General features: G+C 40.3%; 2 protein-coding genes across 2 annotated transcripts in view; one reads left to right on the top strand and one right to left on the bottom strand.

Moving 5' to 3' along the window:
* Window positions 1–7480: 7480 nt before the first annotated feature.
* zgc:92429 (uncharacterized protein LOC445063 homolog) lies at window positions 7481–18967 on the top strand. The gene is made up of 11 exons (XM_053629414.1): window positions 7481–7733; window positions 8382–8431; window positions 9126–9182; window positions 10386–10540; window positions 11138–11241; window positions 12714–12766; window positions 14924–14994; window positions 15688–15790; window positions 16592–16711; window positions 17157–17219; window positions 17342–18967. The coding sequence occupies exons 1-11, from the start codon at window positions 7670–7672 to the stop codon at window positions 17654–17656; spliced, it is 1155 nt and encodes a 384-aa protein (XP_053485389.1). The 5' UTR covers window positions 7481–7669; the 3' UTR covers window positions 17657–18967.
* The window catches only part of si:dkey-172j4.3 (diacylglycerol kinase delta), a 95257-nt gene continuing 92756 nt past the window's right edge, over window positions 18585–21085 (bottom strand). Inside the window, exon 29 of the mRNA XM_053629413.1 lies at window positions 18585–20408. Coding sequence (XP_053485388.1) covers window positions 20356–20408 — 53 coding nt within the window. The 3' untranslated portion in view covers window positions 18585–20355. The remainder of the gene's footprint in view (window positions 20409–21085) is intronic.

Below are 21085 nucleotides of genomic sequence, written 5' to 3'. Positions count from 1 at the left end.
TGCTTTCACGGCGTTCTGCGTTTTAAAGCTGCCAGATTAACAGTTGTGATTTCAATTTGCTGTGAACATATGCTATCTCCTTTTCCACCCCCTCCCGCTTTCCAGGCACATAGCCATGTTAAAATATTCTCTCTGGCGTTGGGGAGGAAATGAAGAACTGTGCGCCAATATTATTAAGAAATTAGTGCCTGGTATTTATTGCAAAGTTTTCTTCTCTTGGATAAAACAAATATGTACAAAGTGCGAGTGTTGTCATGGAAGCACTGGCGAAGAATCGTTTCCATGGAAAAGGCAGCTTGAAGTGCTTTGTTTTTATGCTTTCTGTCTCGCTCTAGTCACTGTGGTGAGCATAATGGCATGTGGGGCCGGAGCTCCGGCTCGGTTCTTTACTCTCCTGCCGTCTAGGTGATAATGCCATCCTTATTTTAATAATCTCCTCTTTGCCTGTTAGGCACTCCTCTGGAGGAAAGAGAGGGAAGACGAGGCGGTAGGAAGGCTCCATGCTGCTTAGCTATGAGCAGGGGAAATGTCAGGCATGCGCACGTAAGCAGGTGTGCGTACAGTACATCTCTGTACTGGCATGGGAGCTCGCCTGGGGTCCTCCTGCACTAGCAAGTGACAAGGACAAGTTTCATTCATTGTCTTTTCGAATGCATTACTAGACTAAAAGGCAAGACTAAATCCATCACTGCCATGTGCTTCTTCCTTTCTCTCATTAATGTGGTGCACACACCGTTTACCCATGATTCACTGACTCTGAAATGAACCACACAAACATAAGAGTGGGGTGGCGTGTGTTTATGAAAGGAGCTCCCATGATTGGCTGGGAGAACTGGTTTCTGTTTCCTGTACTCTCATTTTCCCACTCGCGCATAATCTGACCCACGGGCCTACGTCTTTCCAATGTCTGCTCCTCGATTTGGCTAGTGAGACATAAGGCACTGAATCTGGGACGAAAAAATGCACGTGTCACTTAATTTGACTGAACATGCACAATAGTGCCTAGTACCTAGTGCCTTTAGGTACAGCACTTCGCCCTCTGGGACATCTGTAAACCATTCCTTCTCAAGATTCAAGTCTTTTCCTTCATGCACTTGCGCTGTGCAGTGGAGGACAGAGGACAGCATAAAATCAACGTCGTTGTCCTTCGTTTTATCTCCATCAGGCGAGCACAGGCTCTAGGCTTGTTATGCATGGAGCAGTTCCTGTCACTCCCTGAGACGTGGAGATCGAATTTAAATGTAAAACACTTCAAGCAAGCCTGGGATTATTGGGAATCTACTTCACAAACGAGATCCTCTTCTTCATTCAGGGGCTCAGTATTTGACTGACTCATGAACTGTTCAAATGAGTAAAAGAATTTTTAAACCCTTTTTTTTTTTTTTTTTTTTTGAAAGCTAGATGGCCTCTGTGTGGGCGTGTCTGTGATTGCGTAATTGCTTGGGGTGCATCTGACAACCTGCACCTTAGTTATGAAGCATCAAAGCACCACATCTAAATGATTAGCTCCAGTAAATTCTTCAGAACAATCTTAATGTTGGGCGAAAAAAAAAAAAAAGCCACTGCCAACGTTGGCGACTGCCGTTGAACGGCTCGGTCATGTACGGACCTCTGAGCGTAAACGAATGGCCGCTGGTTGTGTTGTCGCGGTGTGAACGTGGGATGAGGACATGCCCTGACATCGGTCATGTGATCACAGTGAGACGGCTACTGTTAAAGTTTGCAAATGTTCTTCCTTCTCTTTGGCATTTTATTTATTTTGTGGGGGTTTTTTTTCTACACACAGCCCAGTAATGTTTATAAAAGGAGCCAATTACACAGCAATTCAAAACCACTTTCCGGGAGAGTAGAAGATGGGGAATGATGGGGGAATAAGCGATGCGCAATTTAAACGCAGAGGAGTGTGTTTTAAGTAGTATGCTTGTTTTCTCTCTACACTGCTCTGCTTCTGTATTATCTCCCCCTTTCAACATCGCAGTGAAACCCCGCCCCCACTGTGTGTGCATGTGTGTGTGCGCGTGTGTGTGGAATTAAGCTCATGGGTGTTTATGATGATCTTCAGAACCATTGATGTTTTTAAAGGAGCACTTCGTCATTTCAGAGACTTGTACAAACCCTGACACGTGTCCCGTACCCTTAACCGCGACCCCCTTGTGAGTTACAAGAAAAGCAAAAAGGGCAGAGTGGCTCTGCTATGGGGCGGAGCCATGTTCAGGGCCAGAAAAATGTCTACAGAGGCCTGAAACAGAACAGAAAGTAGCAATACCGACAGTAGTGAAACGACAAATATGGCAATATTGTGAGTGGCACTTTTGCAGATGGTATGATTATTTCAGGTCCAGAAACACGCAAATTGCAAATGGCTTCTTTAAATATTGGAGCATGTTTTGGCATTCTATAACGTCGCCTTGTGTTTTTGTATCGATCTGTTTTACGTGGAGTGTTTTTATTTTTTTCAGGCTCTGCCCGCTACTTTTCTATCTGTTTGCTCTGTTTTGCATGTTTTTAGCAGCTTTGCATGCAGTTATGTAATGAGGTGTGTGTGTGTGTGTGTGTGTGTGTGTGTGTGTGTGTGTGTGTGTCTTGCACTTCTGGTTTTGTCAGGGGAAAGTAGTGAGAATTCAGTGTTGTGTCGATGGGTTTGTTTTTGTCAGTAGAGATAAAAGCTTGATCTTATCTATAATTTTGTCGACTTGTTTTTCGTCAAAGGTGAACGGAAAATGGTTTAACCGGAATTTGAATAATATCTTCATGACCTTTAAACCTTGTGTTCTGTTTGTTACTCAGCAATAGATGTACTGTTCATGACTCATATTGACTTTGGGCAACTGAAAAAAGATTTTTTATAATGACCAAACGTAGAAACATGGATGTTTTTGGTGAACAGTAAAGACACATAAAAAGACTTCTCATGCCTGATGCTGCTCCTGTGTGTAATCGGATAGAAATGCAAACAAGACGTGGGATAATAGAAATACACTATGGCCAAAAGTATGTGGACATCTGACCATCACACCCGTATGTGGTTCTTCCCCAAACTGTTGCCACAAAGTTAGAAGCACGCAGTTATCTAGAATGTCTTTGTATGCTGTAGCATTACGATTTCCCGTCACTGGAACTGAGGCCCAAACCTGTTCCAGCATCACTATGCCCCTGTGCACAAAACGAGCTCCGTGAACACTTGGTTTGCCAAGTTTGGTGTACAAGATCTCGAGTGTCCTGCACAGAGCCCTGACCTCAACCCCACTGAACACCTTTGGGATGAACGTTAGTGACGGACCTCGCTAACGCACACCTGGTTAAACGAGCACAAATCCTCACAAAGCCTTTACAACAGAGTGGAGGCTGTTCTAGCAGCGAATGAGGACCTACTCCATATTAATGCTCAACAAGCACATATGGGTGTGATGGTCATGTCTCCACGTATTTATAATGTAGGAACCGGGTATAGCAGATAGCACCAAGAGTAAATAAGTATCCTTTTTGTTGTTCAGCGGTTTTTATTATGGTTCCACTTTAGGTTTAAAGTAAAGGAGGGGTCGTCTTGACCAGATCAGAACACAAGGGTTGAAGAGCCGTTGCCTGCTGTGAATTATTTACTAACCATATTGAAATTCATAGGAGAAGTGAAAATGTCTGGGCATGGATTTTGCTTTAGGGTTTGAACCAAAATAATAATAATAGTAATAATAAGAGCAACAAGAAGTTTAATTTCACCTTAAATGGACCTAGCCATACCAGTTAGACTTGGTCTGAGTTTATAGCACTTATTGCACTCCTGTATCTCTACGTCCCTCTAGTGGACATTAGCAGTATTGCAGCACGTTTTCTGTTTGGCTTTGGGATTTTACTGTGTCTTTGTGATGTGTATTTTAGGCAAATCTATTTCTAAAAGCTTTGAACCCCCTCTGACATGAAGGCATGAAGCTGAAGGTGTGTTGGAGTCAACCCAAGTGAGACGAACCCCTTTTAATCTCCATCTGATCCGAGTCAGGCGTGTAGCTCTAGGCAGCTCTAGGTCCTCCAAACCTCCTGCGCATATTGTGAAGCCCAGCTTTCAACCTGACCTCAGTGCTAAACCTAAAAACGCCAGACAGGAGCGTCCTCCAGTTTATTTCATCATATTTATACAGGGCTCATCAGCTCATTCAGTCATCAGAATGCCTTTAAAGAAAGAACAGAAAACCCTGTGGTTTAAGTGGTGGTCATTTTTGTCAAACCTTATGCACATGCACGCTACATTTATTTTAATTCTTTTTTTATTGTTATTTTTTTTAATCTAGTGGTTTGTGGACTTTTGTTGCTGCCTGACATAGTCATGTATATACACATACTCTGCAATTTGAACATTTTAATCCCCTTTTATTTTGCTTCTGATCTTCTGAACTGGAGATAATTGCCTCTTATATAGATATATACAGATTTATATATACACTGTCTCTGTGTAAGTGCCGGGGTGGAAAGCTGCAGATTTTTAAATTCATCGTCATCATCATCATCATTGATGCCTAAAGAGAGGAAGAGTGAGTGGAGAGACCCCTTTGTACATTTTTTCTATTTATTTATGCAGAATATAAAGATTTTAATACGCATGGTAAATACATACAGCATAAAATCATGGAAGTTTTTTTTTTTTTTTTGTTCTGTTTTTGTTTTTCATTTTACTTCATTCTTTTTACCAAAAGAAATAAAGTCATTTTTCTTTCCTAAATTGCTTTTCTCGTCTGTCATTTCAACTATGAGTTCAAAACGTTTATCCATATACCATGAACCCCAGAATGTTCTACATGATGATGGGTGTTAATATGGAAACACACTTATTAAGATTGTGGACAAGCATTCTTCACCCTGTCATCTCTCATCAAGATGTTTTCTGGTCTTCCTGCAGTCCATCCCCTCTCTCTCTATCTCTATCTCTCTCTCTCTCTCTCTCTCTCTCTCTCTCTCTCTCTCTCTCTCTCTCTCTCTCTCTCAGTCTGTGTCTGTGTCTCTCTGTGTCTGTCTTTCTGTCTCTCTCTCTCTCAGTCTGTGTCTGTGTCTCTCTGGGTCTGTCTTTCTGTCTCTGTCTGTCTCTCTCCCTCTCTCTCTCTCTCTCTCTCTCTCTCTCTCTCTCTCTCTCTCTCTCTCTCTCGGTCTCGTCTGTGTCTCTCTCAGTCTCGTCTGTCTCTCTCTCGGTCTCTCTCGGTCTCGTCTCTCTCTCTCTCTCTCTCTCTCTCTCTCTCTCTCTCTCTCTCTCTCATATATATATTCAGTTCATTCAGAGACTCCTGGACGACTGGCACTCATGTAAGCCGAAGGTGCGATGCTGCTGCTTCTGTTTAAACCTTAAAATCTCCTCTTTTTATTCTTTTCTTTTCTTGTTCTCCCCCTTTTTCCCTGCAATGACGCGCTCGATTCAGGACCAAGAAGTGTGACGTGTCTCCACGTTGAGTTAGTTCAATTTCTTTCCTTTTTGTTCCCTTGCATGTTTTTGTTTTGTTTGTTTTCTATCTGATGTGCTTGAGGAATCAGACTTTCGTGTATTGTTTGCAAAGATCTATTAAATATGGTGCTCTTTTTTTCTTCTTCTTCGTTGAGTAAACAATCTGTTGTGGATGTAATTGATGATTTCTGTGTATTTTTTTTTCCTGTTTTCTGAAAAACTAGTTTCTCAGTGGGCGTGTGCTTAAGTTTAAATTGTCAGATTTGTTGTTGTTTTTTTGTTGTTGTTGTTTTTGTTTTTTTTGTTGTATGTTTTGTTTTGTTTTTTCCGTCAGTTATGTTGTCTGTATTTGTGATGCAAGCTCTTACCACGAATCTTGAATGAAGGCCTTGTGAAGTAATTGATTTATCGCTCGTACTCTCCGGTTTCTTAATAAAGAACACATTTTTAACATTTGGGCTGTCGTCTCCTGTTTGCCCTCAAACATTATAGCAAGCAAATGCATTGTTTTTAGAAATGTTATAGGTTTTTTTTTTTTTTTTTTTTTTAAAAATTGGTAAAATCTGGGTTCGTCCCACCTCCAAAACCATGCCAGTATGTGGATTGGCTAGTCTAAATTGCCGCTTGATGTGACTGAGTGTTGGGGGTGTGTTAGAGTGTTGGTGTGGTGCTCTGTGATGGACTGGCATCTCCATCCAGGGTGTATTTCCTCCTCACACAAGAGTTCTGGACAGGCTCTGGATTTCACCTCCACCATGACCAGGATAAATCAGTAACTGAAGATAAATGAGCAAAAACATTGGTGCGGTTGCTTTAATGATTAATGAGAAATATGTTTTGAATGCTGGTAATTCTGTCACTGTGCTTCATTAGCGTGTTTATGTGCTTCATTGCCTATTTATACCAGTTTGTTTACATAAATCCCTTCTTTCTTTTATTAGATAATATTCATTGAAGAAGTCATTTCCTCTTCCCGATCATTAAAATATATATATATATATATATATTAAAGCAGGACATGACTATACAGTTTCCATAGAAACAGGAGTCTGGTATAGATGTCACTTTTATGAGTGTAGCATAATTATTAATGTAGTGTTGATGCAGTTTGTTTTCATCCCCAAACCTAGCAGTACCTCAGTCACTCTCTCCCTTCCAGATGCTATGATCTTTAAGCACTGATTGAGAAACCGGTTCTCTACACATCTGATCATCCAGAGCAAAATTATAACTCTACAATCGTGAGAATTCTCTTTAATGGTAGCAAAATGAATGTTCACAATCATATATTTTTAGGAAAAAGGTTCTTCTTGTTTGGGGGGGTTGGGTCATGGTGGCTTAGAAGTTAGCACACTTGCCTCGCACCTCCAGGGTTGGAGGTTCTATTCCCACCTTCACCCTTCCTCCGGGTACCTCGGTCTCCTCTCCCAGTCCAAAGACATGTGCTCCATTGTGTGCGGTTGTGCCCTGTGATGGGTTGGCACCGCACCCAGAGTGTGCCCCGAGTTCCCTGGGATCCAGGCTCCCTGCAACCCTGTATCGGATAAGCGGTACAGAAAATGAATGGATGGACGGGTTCTTCAGGGGTTGATTGGACACTTGGAATGCTTGGACATTTACTTGGAAACTTCTCTGATGGAGAAGCACTGTGTTTTAGGAACAGAGCCATCCATTTTGTTCGTCTTTTTGTCCTGACATAGAAGCATTGTTTCCCTACATGATGATAAAAATATCTTTTCACAGTTCTCTCAGTCTCTTCCACTATATCCAAATAAAAACAAAAACAATAACTTTACGAATTCCTGTAAATAATGAAATTACTTAAATACCTTTCTTCAGCCTTGTTTTGCGGTCTCTCTCACCACACCTGCTCTGTGTCAGTGTGAGGCACTCGGCTCTCCTGCCCCGGATATCAGGACTGTCAGCCTCTTCAGATAAAACCCAACAGCTGCAAGGCTCCTGACTATTTATAGCTTTCATTCAGGCCGTCCTCTCTCTCTCTCTCTCTCTCTCTCTCTCTCTCTCTCTCTACTCTTTCTCGCTCTCTCTCTCTTTCTCTCTCCATGCCTCTTGTCCTCTCTCTGATTTCTGTCGCTCTTTCTGGATCTCTCCTTCTTCATGACTGAAAGTTCTGGAGATTGAAGAAGGCAACAGGAGGAGTGTTTAAGAGTCCGTGACGAACCAGGAGAGGACCAGAAGAACAACTGTTCAGTGAAAGAGGAGTTCTGAAGTGAAAATCAGACCAGAATGGCTTCCCTGTGTTATAACAGAGGCTGCGGCGAAAGGTTTGATGAGGACAAGAACTCTGATGGTAAGACTTCTTTTTCCACATTTTGCTAATGAACCCTTTTTTCCCCCATGAAATCTTGTGTATTTATTTATAGTTCATGTTAAAGTTCAACAATTTCCTTGTTGTACAGATGGCCACTTAAAACTCAACGATCTTATAGAGAAGTCACGTTGCAACGAATCCCGTTTCATTTCTTACTGTGTTATAACATGTGACTGTATTTTATACTTTCCCTGAAGTGAACCTCGGCATTAAACGTTATAAAAGAATCAGTAAGAAGTCAACTGATGATGTGCGTGTCTCCAATCATACTGAGATTCAAACATTCCAAAACAAAAACGAAGAAAATCTAGCATTTATATTTGGCTGTAATTTAAAAAAAAAAAAAAGGAAAAAAAAGTGTATTTCCTGGTAGACACAGTGAGAAGAGCGGAGCTGTGATTGTCCCACGTCTTTGTAGAGAACACTTGATAGACTCTCAGCTGCTCCTAGCACCATAAATGTCCTCTGTTCTTCTCTCTGATTGGACAGGGACAGCTGACTAACACTGCTGTGTGTGACAGGGTGGGAGACGGCGTCATGTTGTGTGACTGCACACATTTAGGCCAAAAAAAAAAAAAAAAAAAAAACGGAATTGATGTGTAACATGTTATCTTGTTCTGTGTTTAGATGCCTGTTGTTTTCACCCTGGAGTGCCTATCTTCCATGATGCCCTTAAGGTGAGCACAAGCACACACACTCTAGTCTTAAAGAAGCACTTTGCAACTTAAATACCCTCTGGTGCATCAAAAAATCTAAACCTTTTAAAAGCCTCACACTTGCCTCCGGGGTTGGGGTTCGAATCCCGCCTCTGCCCTGTGTGTGCGGAGTTTGCATTTTCTAATCATGCTTCGGGGATTTCCTCCCCAGTCCAAAGATATGTGTTGTAGGCTGATTGGCATCTCTAAATTGTCTGTAGTGTGTGAGTGTGCGCGATTGTGCCCTGCGATGGGTGGTCCCCACGTCCAGGTTGTCCACCACCTTGTTCCCAGAGTTCCCTGGGATAAGCTCCAGGCTTCCTGTGATCCTGTGTATGATAAGCGGTATGGAAAATGAATGGATGGATGGACACTTCCCCAAACATTCAGACTCTCTCTGCTGTATGAGGCCAGAAATGAATATTATAAATAGTTCCATGGTAACATTTTTAAACATGTTACAAACGGAACCTTCAGTGTATTATTAGTGGGAATTCACCATGAAAAGTACTTTTTTCACTCGCTTATTTTTTTTTTTTTGCCTTTAATACACCAGTACATACTATATGTTATGCATGTTTGTAATGCTATAACATCATTGCTACCAGCTTGCTTTACTGCTCAGCGCTCATAATCTGTGGTTTTTAGTGTAAATGTCCTCTGTGTCTGTCCTCAGGGCTGGTCCTGCTGTAAGAAGAGAACGACAGACTTCTCAGAGTTTCTCTCAATCAAGGTAATTGATCCACTTCCTCTGTATATTTCAAGGCTACTTTCCACAGATCTAAACATTTTGCCTTGCGTGATGAGTCGTGTGATGCGCCTCGACTCAAAACAGAGTTACCGTTACCACCGTGAAGTTGGTTATTTTCCTAAAACAGCAGGTCCCAAATTATTTGGCTTCCTGTAGCCGCCCGTATCAAATTCAAGGCCTTGATGCTCACGTACAAGACCTTGTCTGGAACAGCAACCTCCTACCTCAACACTCTCCTGAAGGTTTACGTTCCCTCACGCAATCTGCGATCGAGTAACGACCGACGTTTAGTAGAGCCTACTCGGCGTGGCTCAAGGTCCCTTTCCAGAACCTTCACACTAACCGTCCCTCAGTGGTGGAATGACCTTCCAACCTCAATCCGGACCACAGAATCTGTCACTATCTTCAAAACACAGCTAAAGACCCACCTCTTCCGTGAACACCTAACCAACTCATAAAACTCCAACCCCACATTATCCTTAAAAAGAAAAGAAAAAAAAACTTACTCTGGCTCTTACACCTCTACTCTGCACACTTTGCTTTTCTAGAACATAATTAATGGATCTTGTACTGTAGCACTACTTGTATTGTTCTCCACTTGATATATCGCTTTGCTTGCGTTTCCTCTTTTTTTTAGTCGCTTTGGATAAAAGCGTCTGCTAAATGAATACATGTAAATGTAAATTTAATTCCTCTTATACTGCTGCAATTTTTCCTCTCTATTGAAGTTAATATAACAAACAAACTAATAAAAACAAAATTCAGCTAAAAATCCTAAAGCTCCAAATCCTGGAATCCTGGAGACTCCTCCTAAAAATGTTAAATAAATGTCTCTATATAGAAAACTTCACCACATCGACAAGTATACATTTCTTTGTTTTTTAGTCTTCGATTATGTGGAGCATCCACTATACAAGTCTATTAACTGTTGCTCTAGAAATGATCAATTATTAGAATGAGCACGTTTACTGTAATATAAACCTGTGATTGAATGAGTGCCAGCACTACTCAGCTGCTGCTGTAGACGTTTAATGCCGGCTTTCTGACCAATCAGAATCCAGTAATCGATAGCACGCTTGTCTTTGACCCTTTGACCTCACTGCCCTGGTTTGTACTGTAGCTTAATGTAATGCAGACATAAATGTTTAATTTTTTAGTTAACCCTTTTTAACCCATGATTCTCAGGGTTGTTCCCGTGGACGCCACAGTAACGTGAAGCCTGAAGAGACGCTGAAGCCAGAGTTCAAGACTGATAAAGGAGAGCAGAAGCTCAACAGCAGCAAGGAGATCATCTACCAGGGCCCTAAATCTGCTGAGGCTCTGGAGAAGGAGAGACCCAGGTATATACACACGCACACACGCACACACATGCACACACACACACACACACACACACACACTCTCTCTCTCTTACTTTCTTTAGATAGCTTTCTCTCTCTCTCTTACTTTCTTTAGATAGCTTTCTCTCTCTCTCTCTCTCTCTCTCTCTTTCTTTAGATAGCTTTCTCTCTCTCTCTTACTTTCTTTAGATAGCTCTCTCTCTCTCTCTCTCTCTCTCTCTCTCTCTCTCTCTCTTACTTTCTTTAGATAGCTTTCTTTATTCCTGTCACACACTCTCTCTCTGTCCCCTGAGATTCTCCCAGGGTGAGAAAGAAAAGAACAGGGCTTGTAAAATGTCACAAAAGTTCATCCTGCAGCTTTCTGTCCTCTACTTTAAATCCTGCCTCACAGCAGAAACAAAATATCATGTCTCTTCAGTTTTTTTCCCCCTTAAAGCTAAAATCCTCTAACAGTGTTCTAGCGTACACAAGTGTGTACGGGTGTAATTATGTCAGTCACTCTCTATAAGGATGTCCGCTGAATGCTGTAAATCTGTGTTGCTGTTGTTTTTTTTTAAAGCATAGTAATATTATTGTTGTGTATCTGTTGTCCATCAGCTATGATGAGCCAAAGTCCAACCTGAAAGTGAAGGTGTCTCCTTCTCTGGCTCAGATCTTAGAGAAAATGGAGGTCAGTCAGAGGGAGAAGCAGGAGAAGTTAGGTGAGTTTGTGTGCGTGATCAATATCAGCATTTACTCACACGGACAATCCCCTAATCCTGATATTCTCTTCAGTTTCATCCTGCTCCTCCTCAAACACCACTAATGTAAATAATAGATGGAGTCATGATTAGTTAAGGAGTGGGATCTCGAATTTTATAGTATGGTGGCTTTCTAGGACAGATGGAGGAACCTTTAGAATAAACATTTTGCAGGAAAGGACCGTTTTATGATCGCAGCACGGATACAAAATGCACAATTACAGTCTGACACATATGTGCCATGTTTCTTTTATTACTGGAGCCATTCCATCTTTCCACTGTATATTCCAATCCTTTTAGTTTTATTGAAACTGCTTTTAGATTCAAGTCCATATCATGTATGTTAGTTAGTTAGTTACAGTTATATTTATATAGCGCTTTTCTAGACACTCAAAGTGCTTTACATAGTATTGTTGTCAAACAGCACTAGTGTGTAGCATCCACCTGATGATGTGACAGCAGCCATAGTGCACCAGAACTCCCACCACACACCCGCTATTAGTGGAGAGGAGAGAGTGATGTAGCCAATTCAGAGATGGAGATTATTAGGGGGCCATGATAGAGAAAGGCCAATGGGGGAGTTTCGCCAGGACACCAGGGTTACACCCCGACTCCTTACGAGAAGTGTCCTGGTATTTATAATGAACACAGAGGGACAGGACCTCGGTTTTAACGTCTCATCCGAAAGACAGTGCTGTTTTTATAGTATAGTGTCCCTGTAACTATACCGGGGCATAAAGACCCACACAGACCACAGGGTGAGCGCCCTCTGCTGGCCTCACGAATATCACTTCCAGCAGCAACCTTAGTTTTCCACAGGACATCTCCCATCCCCCAGGAGGTATGTGTGTTTAGTCAAATTTGGCATATAACAATAATAGCTAAATGATAGCTTTAACAATTTTGTTAGTAGTTGATGTGATTTCCATCATTATAACTTCATTTTAACAAAAAGAAATGTTGTACCCCTGGGCTATACTGTACATAACAGCCCCCATGTTCATAACCACTGCTTTATAGTAAGTGTTATTGCTAAGCTGAAGAATCACAGAATGTGGTCATCGAGAATAAGGGCTTGTAGAAATATCAGGAACATCAGTCATGTAGGAATCGCATAAGTACACATTAGTGGGAATTTAATAGCGTGCTTTCATGCACATCACAATAACCTGTGTCCTAGTTTTTGTTTCATTGTGACTGAAATTTGCCTTTAGAGTCATGTATTTATAACGTCATGTAAACCCCACACAGCAGAGTGAGGTGGCCGCCCAGTTGTCACCCAGTTTCGCTGCTATAACTCAGCATTGTTTACTCACTTGTGGTTTCATAAATAGAAGCTTTATGAGGTGAAGAAACAACATCCTTTTTTCTTAGTACATGTTGTTCACTTTGTTTCCTGTCATGTGACCACACACTCTGCTCTTCTCTTTCAGAGAGCCAAGGCGTCATGGTGGGGACTAGGTGCAAAAACACTGGATGCAAAACAGTAGGTGGCTCTGTGGATGTATCTCTGTGACTGTGTGTCCAGAGGAAATGAATTGCACGTTCTTTAGGGATTCTCACAGTATGACCATTAATAAATCATTCATGCAGTGGAATACATTGTTTAACATGGTTATTTAACCACCAATAAACTACTAAAAATGGCCTAGGAACATCTCTACACCTTTACCCTCATTAAAATTCCAAGATATGAATATGCATATTTGCATATTGGAGACACCCCCATGCCCCCATTTTATCCCTAATAGCTATGTGGCTAATTCTCTGCTAGTAAACTAGACCACATTGGTCACAGAGAGAACTGAGTGGGATTCCAGCATCAGAGTCTGATTATGCCTCATCATATTCACAGATGATTTTAAAGTAGCAAAAATCGTCAAGATAATCCAGAACAAACATGATTTATTTGACAATAAATTTAACTAAGCTGGCTAACTAGCTTACCTTAAATTCAGATTCTGTGGCTAAAACTTTCAGGATATCACAGCACTCTGAATGTGATTTGTTCAAATTAGTTTGATATGGATGTGCTGAGAAAGTTTCTAAAAGGCTCTAAATAAATAAATAAATAAAGAAAGAAAGAAATAAAGAAAATCCCAATCCGGCCTGTTCATGAAAGAATTCGGACCAGTACTACCCACTCCAAAAGGGAATTCAGACCGATCCCACCTGCTCTCTAAGGTCAATTTTATCCTCTCTCAATAGAATTCTGACCAATTCATTCAACTCTCAGGATCGTTCTGACTAATCCTGCCCATTCAGGAAGAACTTCTGACCAATCCAGCCTGCTCTCGAAGGAAATCTGACCAATCCTGTCCACTCTCCAAAGAATTTTGACCAACCTGCTCATTCCCACAATAATCATTTCTGTTTGCACTTGCTTGTTATTTTCTAATCAACTTACTCCGTCTAAATATGCAAAACAAAATATGAAAAATCCAGGATAAAGCATATATGTACTAAGGATGAATTCATGCTGTCAATGCTGCTCAAGCACCCAGTACACTTCCATGTTAATGAATGTGACCTTATTTATTTGTTTGTTTGTTTTTGTCAGTGCAGTTCATTCTGAGCGTTTGAATTAGGAAAACCTAACTTACTTAAACCCCAGCAAGAGTTAAAATAATGTCGCATCACTATATATTTTAAATGAACTGGAAACATGGAACAAAACTGTGCCCTCCAGTGGTGTAAATACACACAGCAAATTATTCCAGCTTTTTTTTTTTAAACTGGATTTCACATGCGCTATAGGCATGGTTATCGCTGTAACAACCGCATCAGTGTGTAAACAGTTTAACAAAAAAAAAAAAGAAAGGATCGAACCTTTATGAAAGGCATTAGAAACTTACAGAATGAGCTCAGATTTGAATCCCTGATTAAAGCAGGACACAGAGCAGTCATGTTGTTATGAGCTTGAACACTGAGCCTGAGCCTACGCTCAATGCACACTGACGTCTGTGGTCCTCTAGCCTTCTGAGAAACCTTACACGTTTATTAACAAGAATTAATCTCATTATCAACTAAGAATCCAGATTCAGATCCCCATGGACAGAGATCATTGATCTCATCTCTGCTGCTGTTACAATATCCAGGCATCAGAGAAGGATGATGGGTAATAGTGTGAAGATAATTGGCTTGGTGTGTAGGCAGGCTTTGCTCGTTACTTTGGGAACATCTCCGTTTGCTTATTAGGTCCTATTTGTCACTGGTAATTGGAATAGATGCCTTGCTCTGCCATAACAGTGTTTTTTTTTTTTGCCTACTCATGCACACAGACACCTCAGACTTTATTCTGCTCCTCACTCCGAGTTTGTTCACAAGGAAAATAGCTTATAGATTTTTCTTGTCCATGATAGCTGTGACCAGACAGTTAAAAATATAACAGTGGAGTGGTGGAGCATTTTTAGGCACATTGGTGTGTTGACCATTTTATCTCTGTCTGTGTGAATGCTGAGTCATGAGTCATTGGACTGCATTGTCTGAGGCGTGGAGCCAGACACAAGTAATGCATTTTAAAACCACTGAGTCGCTCTACTCTGTGTGTGTGTGCAGGTGGATGTGAATAGAGACTATGGGTTATTAATGAGACAGGTTGATTCAAATGCGTGTGTATATGTATATGTAAATGTTTGTATAGATGTACCAGGGTCCAGAGACAGATGCTGAGGTTTGCACTCATCACCCTGGAGCACCAGTCTTTCATGAGGGGTGAGGCTACTGTTTTTAAAGTATTTGTTAATATAGTTAATATATATTTCATTTCTAATTTCAGTTTCCAAACACCTTCTTAATTCCCCCCACGCTGTGATGTAACCTTTATAGATACAGGCTTCATATTTAGGTCTGAAAAAAATGGGAAAAGTTATGAAATGTGGAAAATATTTTGGGGGAAAAAATCATGACTGTTCTACTGTTAAATTAATATAGACAAGGTTCTCTTCTCATTCAGGTTCTTAATCTGTGATCTTTAGACTTTTCTTGTCTACATTAATATCGCCTTCCTAATACATCAAACCAAGTAATGACCTTTTAAAATTGAAACAGCAAAAAAAAATAATAATAATAATCTGCAAAAATGTCTAGAATTTTCGTATGCATAGTAATAGTCTTCTGGAAACATAACACCATTTGAAAGCAAAATAGACACATCTACAGCTGTCTAAGACTTATCAGCTGGCAACTGGGTATATGAGTCAGAGACGAAATGTGTCGTTTATGTGTTTGTTTTCCATACGAGTATTGTCATCAGTTTTATAAACGTGTTTACAGAGGGAAAAAAAAAATCTTTTTTTAAGTGGTTGAATACACTGAAACAGCAGGATGTAGTAAGTTATGCAGAAAGTGAACAGGTACACAACTTAATTCCTGTAGTCATTGAAAACTGTTTCAACCAACCGTTAGATACAAATACTGGAGCTGCTGCTGTATAAAGACCATCGACTTCGAGGCTTTCTTGGATCAAAAAGGCTGTACTACAGGCAAACACTGCTGGGTTCCAAAACAGGTACAAGCATTTTCCAATTCCTCTGGTCCATTTATGTGCGAGTGTTCCATCTGTAAGCATGATACATTTTCATAGTGCTAACTCAGATCTGGACTGACCTTCAGGGAAACCTTGACGAATCTGGCGTCTACTTAGCATATTGATTTCCTTTTCTTTCATGATATTTGGATGTGCTTTAGGAGTAGCACACAATTTTTTTTCTTTGTTGTTTGATTGAAAAACTGGCATGACTATTAATCTGTTATATAATATATATATTGAAATGGAAAGCTGGTTTTCCAGATGCAGACTGAAATTTTAACATTGGGATGTTTAAAGAAATGCTTCAGTAAAAAGGGATGACAGCATGATATCATGACAACAGAATGATACCATCTGCATAATAGTGGTTAGCACATTTGCCTCGCACCTCCAAGGTTGTGGGGTTCGAATACCGCCTCCGGCTTGTATGCGTGGAGTTTGCATGTTCTCCTCGTGCTTCGGGGGTTTCCTCTGGGTACCCTGGTTTCCTCCCCCAGTTCAAAGACATGCACTGTAGACTGATTGGCATTTCCAAAGTGTGTGAATGTGGGTGCGATTGTGCCCTTCAGTTCATGTTGATACTATAGAAATGATAATGTATTGGAACGAGTGCATTAATCTTTAATCAGTTATTTGAATTGCAGCCATTTGGCTGTTCTAGAATATTAATCAGCACCTTTTGACCAATCAGATTCAAGAATCCAACATTTGTGGTCAAATGCTAAATAAGCGTAACCTGAGAACTCCACGGTGATTGAGCTGGTTCATTGCTGTTGACAGGATAAGAAGAAGGTGGCATGTCGACATGACTGGCACCAGACAGGAAACCAGGTGGTGGTCACCATCTATGCCAAGAACGCCAACCCTGAGCATTCCTATGTGGAGGCAAACCGCACACTGGTGAGTCCACAGCCTGTTGATATCCCTAGTAGCTCTCTGTGGTGCTGGGAGAAGCTGAAATTTCACTTTGGACTGAGTTACATTTCTACAGTTTTTGTTTTATAAGGGTTCATGGTTAAGGTTAAGATCAAGGATTTGAACATGATCCTAGATTAGCACAAACCTAGACAGCATAAGTGCAGTCCTAGGAAGCAAGAGTCCAGCAATGGGAATTGTTTTCCCTGCTCAAAGAATCCAGTTCACAGGTTAATAATGAGTTTCAGTAGGTGTTTAGAGCAGAGAACTCACCAGACTGTAGCTTTGCACCATTTCCATCCACTCCACTGGGGCTGGATGGATGGAAATGGTGGTCTTATCACAACCTGCTTTTTTCAGTGTTATATGCAATGTTATATGCATTAAGGATATACTGGACCTTAAGGACTTCCTGTTTCTGTCCCGACAGCTGACGTGTCATATTCAGTTTGAGAATAACAAGGAGTTTCACAAGGACTTCCATCTGTGGGGGGTAAGAAAGCATGCTCACGTTTCAGCAGCACCGCCAAGCAAATCCTGGGAACACCTACTATACAAAGTTAAAGCGTACACAGCAGGGATCAGTCAGTCACCTTTGCTGGTTTTATCCCTCAGGTAGTTGATGTGAAGAGCAGCTTTGTGAACATGGTGCCTTCTAAAGTAGAAGTGACCTTAAAGAAGGCTGACGCTGTAGCTTGGGGTAAACTGGAGGACTCCAAACACAAACCTGAACACGAGGTCACAGATGACATCAGCAGCACAGAGCAGGAGGGGAAAGCAGACGAAAAACCAGACTGGTACATCTCAGATGATGACATCAGTGAGTCTGACTGGGAGGATAACGATGATGACGATAAGAAAGAGGAAGAGCAGGATGTGGGCGGTCCCCCCTTGCTGGAGGAACCTCAACCTGTACCTCCAAAGAAATAGATGCTTATTAATATTCACATAGGGATTGTTTTTCTACAGTGTGACAGTAGGGGTTCGACGGGCATGATGGTGTATTGTGATGAGTAAGTTTGAATTAGTTATATATAGTGATACAAATAATGGTTTAAAAAAATATTATTCTCAGGTAAAGCACATTTTTTGCTTTTTTTTTTTTTTTTTTTTTTAAATGATGGTAGTCACCAAAAATACCATAACTGTATTTTGTACGTTTTGAAAATTGTCCAGGATTTGGTTATTTTCCAATAACAGCACGTTCTGAAGTGTTTTATTCGTCATATACCACAGCAATCTACCAATTATTACAATGATCATTTATTAATGAACATTGTCATGCTTTTTATCCCTTTACACTGGCGTTTCAAATTGTTGAACGCCAAAGAGGCGTAACGTCCTGTTCTCTCTTACATTATAACAACTGTAAAGTCATTCCCTCACCAGACTCATATTTTTTCTCTCTTAATAAGGAAAGAAAATCCAGTGTGTCTATTAATAATCCTGAAAGTGCAAACTCCTCTGTCCTGAAGACTCTCGTGTGGTGAAAAACTTACTGTTAAAAAGAGTTCACGCACAAGACCATAAACCTTCAATAAACAACTAGCAGAAAACATCACCATATCTACGATTCTAATTTAAAAAAAAAATACATTTATTATTGGCCTTAGCTTATGTAGATCATCGCTGTGTACGAGTGCATTAATGTGAACCTGTCATTTAAATTACTACTAGTCAAAGCTGCTCTGCTCAACACATTGTTTACCAATGGGATTTTTCAAACTGTTAACAATAGTGTAAACATTAACTGCAGATAAATACTGGTTTAAATTATTAACAGAATCCGTGAGCGATCACAGAAGGTTATCACACATAACAATTGCATTAATAAATAAAAACTGAACAGACAAAAGGCAAACAGCAATGGCCAAACTTTATTTTTGCTTCAAATAAACAGCAACAATCCCGGATCAGAGGCAATAGTAGCCAACAGACAAACTCAAAGCCATGGAAGGTAAACTGCAACTCATATGGCATTAAAAAAAAAATCATATTAAATAATTCCAAAAGTTAAATTAGATACTTCAAGAGTAAACAATAAACAGTAAGCAGTAGTCTCATCAACGCTGTATTATAAATAACCAAAAAAGGTGAATAGTCCTTTTTAGCCCCATTTTCTTTTCAAAGGTGAAACTGAAATCAAAGGTTTTGTGTGGCTTCCACATCCACAAGCTCCTCCCTCGTCCCTGATAACACTCAGTCAGTAGTTTGACACTTCAAGAAGACAAAAAATAAAAAGGGACACTGGACTTTGATCACGACCGTATAACAGACAGCGAGAATCATTTACTGGGGAACATGTTCATACACGTGCAAATCGTACAGTCCAGCTTTTAAAAACACTGAAATACTGTTACACTTTGGCTCACACCGATCAATGAAAGAACCTAATTTCCTTTAATATGCACCCCTTTTCCTCTCAGTTCCATGTAAATGTTAACCTGGATCACGACTTATTCTGCAGACGTCGAGGCCCCTCTCCAGCCTCGTTAGGAGAAACCTGAAGGTCAGAGTTCAAGCCTTAATGATTCATTATTGTGGAAATGTGTCATTCTTATGCACGATTACGAGATCTAATTCTGACGACAGACATATGGGTTTAACATTCATAGTTTGACAATATATTATTTATCACACATCTCTTTAATAGGTTTGTAATAAATACACTTTTCATCATAGGATAAAAACAGCTGAGGAAAATTTTTTACAACACACCACTTTCAAGTTTTTTTAAAGACCGTTTTCCTCACTAAAGTGCAAGGCAATGAGATAAAACACTTTCTGAAATGTACGACGTTGCATGTTTTTTTTTTCCCCTTATAGAAGGGAAAAAAGGAAAGAAAAAAAAAAACCCCAGCTCACTAACCACTGCAATTTGTTGAGGAACTTGGCACAAATTTACATCACTATAGCTTGCAGAACAACAGCTCACCTGGCACACGAGCGGCACAATAGCACTATTTGGCTGAATATTTAATTAAAAAAAAGAAGAAGAAAAGAAAAATCTAACAGCTTTTGTTTTTCTGCTCGAGGATCGTGGACGCAAAAGGCATGCAGAAACACCAACTGTCTCTGAATACATAGAGACTGAATCGGACAGAATGCAGTTCTTACATTGCGTTTTGACAGCTAATACAAATCCACAATACATTTCAGATGCTTTTCGTTTGGAAAATTTGTTCAGTTTTAACGTTGTTCAGATGACTCAAAAGGAGAGTTTTCCGGAAATACCAGTTTGCATCTCTTGGCTTTAAAAGCAGACCCCCCACCCTCAAAAAAAAGAGGAAAAAAGGAAGGACATCAGTAAAAGAAGGAAGAAAGGAAGGAAGGTCTGTCTCATGCGTGAGAAGAAGAGCACAGGAAATCGTACGGGTCATAGAAACAAATAAAGAATGCAGAAAAGGATTCTGGGTACTTTCATGTACTCCCAGTGTCTGTTGATCACCAAGGGCACCAGCAGGCAGAGGATGGACAGAGAACGTAACTGGAACGTCGATGCAGTGCAGTGCGATGCCATGCCTCTCACACACATGCAGTGTGTGATAGTTAGCTCCAAACACCGCTTCCTCGGTGAAAGGCAGATTCCCGTGGCGCGGTGAGTCCACTACAGCAGACCCTCCAGCTCTTCAATTGCCTGCAAGATCCGCTTCACATGACCCACCTTTGATATCCCAAGATCCTGAGAGAACAAACGAAGAGTTTACACGAGTGATCTGTTGTGAACAAGTTACAGTGAGTTCTTGCAAAGACAGCTGGTTCCTTTGCCCATATAATAATAATAATCGTGATAGACCAGACCAGGGGTGTTAAACATGCGGACTGATAAAGGTAGTAATCCGACCCACTAAATGAATTTAGAATACGAATCCTGGAAAAAAAAAATAAATAAAATTGTGGATTTTAATAGAATTGAAAGATTTTTTAAAAAAGAGCTATTCTCTGTTATTCCACTAGGGGGTAAAATAGAGCAATAAACACGGCTACTCAAAAAATGTGCTAATGAGAAGTAATTCTTCATTAGCATGCTAAATATTTGATGCTCAAGCCATGCATCGTTCCAAATAAATAAATGAACCCCAAACAAACAAATTTAGAGGTTTCACAGCAACGGGGTGAATACTTAAATCACAATTTATTTATGTATTCATTTATTTTTACATTTGTTTGTAGATTTCAAGTAAATGCCAATAATTAACCGTATTTAAAATTCATTGTTCTATATACTTGCTGTTGAAAAACGAAACTTATTTTTGTGTAAAAATGTGTAGCATGGCCTGTTATCCAGAACGAGTTTGACACCACTGAGCTGGACTACAGACTGTGTCTCAAATCACATACCTACATATTATTAAGCAT

Source organism: Ictalurus furcatus, chromosome 7 (assembly GCF_023375685.1).
Source record: "Ictalurus furcatus strain D&B chromosome 7, Billie_1.0, whole genome shotgun sequence".
NCBI classification, from domain to species: Eukaryota; Metazoa; Chordata; class Actinopteri; order Siluriformes; family Ictaluridae; genus Ictalurus; species Ictalurus furcatus.
Note: the sequence above shows the minus strand (reverse complement) of the source record. Positions and strands in the feature narration are given on the sequence as shown.

Bases quoted from the DNA above. Each gene is read 5' to 3' on its own strand.
- zgc:92429 (XM_053629414.1), top strand. From the start codon at position 7,670: ATGGCTTCCCTGTGTTATAACAGAGGCTGCGGCGAAAGGTTTGATGAG. The intron at 7,734-8,381 runs GTAAGACTTCTT...TTCTGTGTTTAG, and splicing joins TGAGGACAAGAACTCTGATG to ATGCCTGTTGTTTTCACCCT. The intron at 10,541-11,137 runs GTATATACACAC...GTTGTCCATCAG, and splicing joins CTGGAGAAGGAGAGACCCAG to CTATGATGAGCCAAAGTCCA.